This window comes from Eulemur rufifrons, chromosome 6 (genome assembly GCF_041146395.1).
Source record: "Eulemur rufifrons isolate Redbay chromosome 6, OSU_ERuf_1, whole genome shotgun sequence".
Taxonomy (NCBI): domain Eukaryota; kingdom Metazoa; phylum Chordata; class Mammalia; order Primates; family Lemuridae; genus Eulemur; species Eulemur rufifrons.
In genome coordinates this window covers 58,875,850-58,883,670 of record NC_090988.1, presented here as the reverse complement: position 1 = coordinate 58,883,670, position 7,821 = coordinate 58,875,850, and the positions used below count along the sequence as shown (strand labels likewise).

At 35.6% G+C, this 7,821-nt stretch overlaps 1 protein-coding gene across 1 annotated transcript; it reads left to right on the top strand.

Annotated features, from left to right (window-relative positions):
* The first annotated feature begins 6,206 nt into the window (after window positions 1-6,206).
* Window positions 6,207-7,139, top strand: LOC138384205 (olfactory receptor 5P1). The gene has a single exon (XM_069469511.1). The coding sequence runs from the start codon at window positions 6,207-6,209 to the stop codon at window positions 7,137-7,139; it is 933 nt and encodes a 310-aa protein (XP_069325612.1).
* Window positions 7,140-7,821: the final 682 nt, after the last annotated feature.

The following is a 7,821-nucleotide window of genomic DNA, read 5'->3' as shown; positions in this document are numbered from 1 at the left end:
GAGGCTGACAAAGAAACTTGTGAGGGATGTAAAAGGTATGTCACAGGTGGAATGGCCAAAGAAACTATGGGTGCTTAATTTTAGAAAAGAGAAGGTAGTGGAGGCACCATAGCTGTGTTCAAATCAAATATTTCAATGTTTTTGCATAGAAAGTAGAAGGTTATGTCATTAAACTCATGGGGGACCAACTGATAAGATTAAAAACATATTTTAATAATACAGTGAACACCAAAGGCAATAAGCTGTCTGAAGCTAGAGTAATGTAAGCATTCTTAATGAAGATCAATCAAAGGTCTAATTAAAGAGATAGAACATATTCTTTAGGCAGCCGAAATACCTCACCCTGGCGCACGTTAGACTGAAGAACGTGTTCTTTAATGAGCTACAGGTTCTCAACTATTGGTTCATTATACCTCACAATTCAGTCAGTCAAAGAACTCAGTCCCACAATTAGATAAACTTAATACTTATTTTAACATTGAAAATTTTTAAATTTTTAACAAATCAAGACATTTGAAAGACATTGGTACCGATATTCATTTAGGTAAATGTTTAAAACCTCAAGAACCACAATAATGTTGTTAGAGGAAAATTGTGTTTCTTTGAATAGTATAACCAATAATATCGAGTAGAAAATCTCAGTGTCATGTTAACATGGTTCTTGAAAAGTACAAGAGTTGCAAGTAAAGATATGTAATAGGGAGATACATTTAAAAAAGTAATTGGAGATAGACAATAAATCTCCATGAATATCATGGTAAAGAGTTTGACATATATTCCATCCAGTATTTCAGTTACACTAAAAATAGGAAATAGATAATATTAAGTAAAAATGTAAATTACAAAATAGAATATACAATATGATTACAAATATGTAAATACTATTTACATATACCTAAAAATTAAAATAAGTCAAAATATGAGGCACTATTAAAGCTAAGGATTTCTGGGTGATTCTCTTATTAGTTGTTAAATAATATGCAAAACATTAAAAGAAAATATGTGAAGGCCGGGCGCGGTGGCTCACGCCTGTAATCCTAGCACTCTGGGAGGCCGAGGCGGGTGGATTGCTCAAGGTCAGGAGTTCGAGACCAGCCTGAGCGAGACCCCGTCTCTACTAAAAATAGAAAGACATTATATGGACAACTAAAAATCTATATAGAAAAAATTAGCCGGGCATAGTGGCGCATGCCTGTAGTCCCAGCTACTTGGGAGGCTGAGGCAGTAGGATCGCTTAAGCCGAGGAGTCTGAGGTTGCTGTGAGCTAAGCTGACGCCACGGCACTCACTCTAGCCTGGGCAACAAAGTGAGACTCTGTCTCAACAAAAAAAAAAAAAAAAAAAAAAAAAAAAAAAAAAAAAAAGAAAATATGTGAAAAGGAATGTGTAAATCTGTAAAAAATTACCTAAAGTGATTGTTATTTAGTTGAAGTTAATGGAAAGAAAATATGTGCATGAGTGAAATTTTCAGGTCTCTAAAGTTTCATTGACTGTATCTGTCAAATGTTATACTGTTTGACAGAAATTATTTTCACACTTCTGTTTTCCTATTCTAATAACTATAACTTTTTTTCTAATTTTCACTGAAACTTTAGTATGCTCTGAAATTATTGTGTTGAACTGCAGTAATTTCTCTCATACTTTTTCATTAATTCTGGTTTGTTAAGGCTGCCTCTAAACACAGGAGCTCTGCCTTTGTCACAAGACAATGGCAAAACACAAATACGGTATGATACTAAGCTCTTTAATGGAAATGCAGGCCAGAATGCAACAGAACAATGATAAATAGGGGGCACTTTGATTTAGTATTTTCATTATTGCAAATCATGGGGATTTGCTTACCTTAGAACACAAAGGAACATAATTATTTTTAATTATTGCCTAAAGAAAAATACTTAGTAATGGGATTGTTTTTAAATTTATCCTATGTTGGAATGTTCTTCTCCTTATGCTTGATCCAATTTGTAGGATTACTAGTTCTTTTCCCACCTTGTTTGATTTATTTTAAAATTAACAGTAAAAATAATTTTTTGGTAAACAGCTTTATGAATTTTAATGCGGGTATAGATTTGTATGACCGCCAACACAATTAGAATTCAAAATAGTTGCATCACTTCAAAAAACTTCCTTATATTACCCATTTATAGTTTCAAGTCTGTCCACCGTGAACCACAGGCAAACACTGATCTATTCTCCATCTGTATATTTTTGTATTTTGGAGGATGTCATATTAATTAAATCATGTAGTAGGTAGCCTTTGGAGACTGCCTCCTTTTACTCAGCATAATGACTTGGAAATTCATCCAAATTGTGTATCCATTCCCTTTTTTGCTGAGTAGTATTATATTGCATGGATATATTACTGTTTGTTTATCCATTTATTTATGGAATGATATTTGAGTTGCTTCCAGTATTTGACAATTATGAACAGAGATGCCATAAAGATTCATGTACAGTTTTTTGTGTGAACATATGTTTTCATTTCTCTAGGATAAATACCTACTAGTAGTGTTGCTGGATCATATAGTAAATGTATGTTTAGCCTTATAAGAAACTACCAAATTGTTTTCCAAAGTGGCTGTGCCACTTTGAATTTCCATCTGCAATGCATGAGAGATCCAGGTGCTCCATGTCCTTGCCAGCACTTGGTCTTGCCAATATTTTTTATTTAACCACTCTAATAGACATATAGTGGTATTTCATCGCAGTTTTAATTTGTAAATGCCTAATGTCTAATGATGTTGAAAGATTTGCATTTCATGTAATTATTAATATATTATTATGGCTTGTTAGCCATTTTATTTTTTGCTTTCTATTCTTTCACTTCTCTTTTTTTAAATTTTTTTGTCTCTCTTTTTTTTTTCTTATTTCAGCATATTGTGGGGGTATAAAAGTTTAGGTTACGTATATTGCCCTTGCCCCCCCACACCCCTGAGTCAGAGCTTCGAACATGTCCATCTCCTAGACACTGCGCATCGCACTCATGTATGTATACACCCATCCCCTCCCAAAAGAACAAAAGACATTCTATAACAAAGATATCTGCACCCGAATGTTTACAGCAGCACAATTCACAATTGCGAAGATGTGGAAACAACCCAAGTGTCCATCAACACTTGAGTGGAGTAATAAAATGTGGTATATGTATACCATGGAGTATTACTCAGCTATAAGAAACAATGGTGATATAGCACCTCTTGTATTTTCCTGGAAAGAGTTGGAACCCATTCTACTAAGTGAAGTATCCCAAGAATGGAAAAATAAGCACCACATGTACTCACCATCAAATTGGTTTCACTGATCATCACCTAAGAGCACATTTAGAAGTAACACTGATCAGGTGTCTGGCAGATGTGGGTGGGGGAGGGGATAGGTGTATACATACATAATGAGTGCGATGCGCACTGTCTAGGGGATGGACACGTTTGAAGCTCTGACTCGGGGCGGGGGGGACAAAGGTAATATACATAACCTAAACTTTTGTACCCCCACAATATGCTGAAATAAGAATTAAAAAAAAAGAAAGAAAAAAAAATGAGCAAAGGACCTGAATAGACATTTCTCAAAAGAAGACATACAAGTGGTTGACAGATAGACGAAAAAATTCTTAACACCTGTAATCATCACAGAAATGCAAATTAAAACCACAATCAGCTATTACCTCACACCCGTTAGACTGGCTATTATCAGAAAGATGAACAATAGCTAGTGTTTGCAAAGTTGCGGAGAATAAGGAACACTTGTACACTGTTGGTGGCACTGTAAATTAGTACAGCCATTTTGGAAAACATTATGGAGGTTCCTCAAAAAACTAAAAATATAATTACCATATGATCCAGCAATTTTTCTTCTGGGTATATATCCAAAGGAATTGCAATCAGTATGTCAAAGAGATGTCTTCACTCCCATGGTGCAGCATTATTCACAATAGCCAAGATATGGAAACAACTGAAGTGCCTATCCATGGATGAATGAATTTTTAAAATGTGGTATGGATATACAATGGAATACTATTCAGCCTTTTAAAAGCAGGAAGTTTTATCAGTTGTGACAACATGGATGGACCTCGAGAACATTATGTTAAGTGAAATAAGCCAAATATAGCAAGACATCTGTCTTACATGATCTCACTTATATGTGAAATCTAAAAAAATAGAACTAATAGAAGTAGAGAATAGAATGGTAGTTATCAGAGGCTGGGGTAAGGGGCAAAGGGGTGGATGGGGAAAGAGGAGATGTTGGTCAAATTGTACAAAATTTCAGATAAGAGGAATAGTTTCTGGTAATTTGTTACACAGCAGGATGGCTTATAGTTATTAATAAGGTATTGTCCATTTCAAAATAGCTAAAAGCAAGCGTTTTAAATGTTCTTACCACAAAGAAATGGCACATTTTTGGCATAACAGATATGTTAATTTGCCTGATTTGATAATTTTTAATCTATGCATGTATCAAAACATCACATTGTATCCCACAAACATATACAATTATTTGTCAATTAAAAATAAAACTTAAAAAGAAATTTACCTACAATGTGATAAAAAGCATATAAAAATATATCTATAGGAGAAAAATTCCTGGAAAAAATGTATCAAATTTCTAACAGGTGACATGTGTGATGGTAGCCAGATTTGAGAGTAATGTTTCTTTTGAATTTTCAAACATTTTTTCCAAACTGCTTATATAATTTTCATTCAGAAATAAAGTAAGCCATCTCTTTACAATTATTACATGAACTAATAATGTCTTCATTTTCTTTCTTCTCTTTCATTTAGAAATAATATAAGCCATTTCTTTACTATTATTACATGAACTAATAGGGTCTTCATTTTCTTTCTTCTCTATGAGCCTGGTTTCTCTGGACAGAGTAACTAAATTGTATTCATCTCTCATGCCCCAGAGGCTATTCATTACCCTAATCATGCATTTATCCAGTGGACAAGTTTTTCTTCAGCATATTGCATTAGGTATTTGCAATATGGAGAAAGGATGCAGTTGTTGAAGAGAATATGTATTAATTGGGGAGAGTGAAAAGTAAAAAAAATCAAACAAAAATCACAACCTAGTATAAGCAAAGGCAATCTAGACATTTGCAAAAGCTAATGTCTATAACACAAATGAAGGTTTCTTGTTTCCCCCCCAAGGACTTAGAGAAGGCTTTGGAGAGAAATAAACCTTGAAGGATGAGTAGAAGTCACTCAAGATAGTGATGATGGAAGATGGGAGACATCCAGCTGGGGAAAAAGTAGAGCAAAGTCTAGAGGAAATACAGTTCATTGAGAAGACTCTAAATAGTTCAAGAAGATTGAGTCAGTATGAGCGGTGGATGGAGACATCCTGAGAGACAAGCAAAGAGTCAGATGCAGGGGACATAGCAGAAAGGATATTGTCTGCCATCCTAATAGATTTCATTATGAAGGCTTGGGAAAGCACTGAAAGATTTAAAGAATCCTTTTGGCACCCTCTGCTTTTTATTTAGCAAGGTATCACCCAGGCAAATGTATTGTGAATTATAAGGGATCAAGATTGAAGGCAGGGAGGTAAACAGGTAAATAAAATAAAGAGAAAAAATAACTAGAGCCTTGACTAAAGTAGGGACACTGGGAATAGTATAAAGGAAATAAAGTACAAAGGAAATAAATAAATAAAATTGGGAGCTAAATTGTAGATAAAATCAACAGGATTTTGTTGGATGTGGCACAATAAGAGGAAGAAGGCTAGGAAAATTCACAAGTTGCAGATATGAGAGACTGAGTGGATCGTGGTGTCATTCCCCAAATGCAAAATATAGGAGGAGTTGTCAAAGAAAAGAGTGGATTTGGTGTGTGGAAGGCTGAGTTTGAGGTATTTGTGGGGTTTCCAACTGGAGACTCCCAATAGATCATTGAAACTTTGGATCTAGACCTTGGCTGAGAGATCTGTCTAGGAAACCAGGTATGAAAAGCATTTTTATGTAAATATTATATGAAAAAAAGAATATAATTGATTTTCTAGAGAGTGAGGTTGAACCATTTTCCTTGTATGTAGAGGAAGAAACACAAAAACAAAAACAATCCTGTACAACACCAATATTTACAGATTAGGCAGGGAATAGAGTCACTATGAATGAGTCTGAGGCATAACCAAAGAAGTCTTGAATGTGTGAAATGAAAGCATACAACAAATGAATATTCACATTTCTCTCAACAGAAACAATTGACAGAGAACATGGAAGTTGGAAACCACACCACTGTGACAAAGTTCATCCTTTTGGGGTTAACCAAGGATCCTACGCTTTGTGTCATCTTCTTTGTTATATTTCTAGGAATCTATAGTGTCACCTTAATAGGTAATATCAGCATAATCACTTTAATAAGAAGCTGTTCCCAGCTTCACACCCCCATGTACCTGTTCCTCAGCCATTTGGCTTTTGTGGACATCTGGATTTCCACATCAGTCACACCTACAATGCTTATAGGATTCCTTACACGTGGAGTGGGTCTCTCTGTCACTGGCTGTGAAGCTCAGCTCTGTTCTACAGTCATGTTTGGGACAGCTGAGTGCTTCCTACTGGCTGCCATGGCCTATGATCGCTATGTGGCTATCTGCTTGCCCCTTCTTTACTCCACCCACATGTCCTCCAGAGTCTGCATTATCTTAGTGGGGGCTTCCTACCTGGGGGGTTGTGTGAATGCTTGGACATTTACTAGTTGTTTATTGAGTCTCTCTTTCTGGGGACCAAATCAGATAGATCATTTTTTCTGTGATTTCACTCCTTTGTTGAAACTTTCCTGCTCAGATATCTCCATTATTGAAATTATCCCTTCCATCTCCTCTGGCTCCATCATTGTGGTTACTATTTTTGTCATAGCCATCTCCTACATCTACATCCTCATCACCATCCTGAAGATGCGCTCCACCGAGGGGCGCCACAAGGCCTTCGCCACCTGCACCTCCCACCTCACCACAGTCACTCTCTACTATGGAACTATTACTTTCATTTACGTGATGCCCAAGTCCAGCTATTCGACTGACCAGAACAAGGTGGTGTCTGTGTTCTACACGGTGATGATCCCCATGTTGAACCCTCTCATCTATAGTCTCAGGAACAGAGATGTAAAGGAGGCTTTAAGAAAGGCAACTGTCAAAATATATTCTTAGGATCCACTCTTAGCATATCAGATGACCTATAAAGTTTTTATTTATTAGTATCACACTTAGGATCTACCAAATACTGCTCAACTAACTCCTTAAAATACAGTCATGTTTCTTTGCTCTAATTCTCACTTTTAAACATTTGTAAACCAATTGGGAGACACCTTGACATCAGTAATAATAATAGTAAGTAATTATCACTATTATTGAATTCTTGTAGATATCAAGCATCTTTCCTTTATTTAGTTTATTTTGAAAACATTAATTTTCACTTACTCTGTGCTAGGCCCTATTCTAAGTGCATTACATATATTAACTCATTTCTTCCTCACAGCAACCCTATGAAGCATTTCCATTATTTCTGTTTTACAAATAAATCATCTTGGCATGGAGACATAACACAGAATGCCCAAAGTCATGCAGTTAAGAAGATGTGGGACAAGTATTTGAATCCAGTAAGTCTGATTCCAAAACCACTGTGCTATTCCACTTAAGTTTCACAGCAATATTATGATGCAGGTATCATAAATTTTCTTTAATTTACAATTGAGAAAACTGATTCTTAGAGAAATACAGTAGTTTGTCCAGACAGATGTGAACTCAAGTCCTCTCTTTCTAGGGGCCATTCACTTAACCTATATCAAACCACTATAATCAATTTAATGACATCAGCACTGCTACTAAGCTA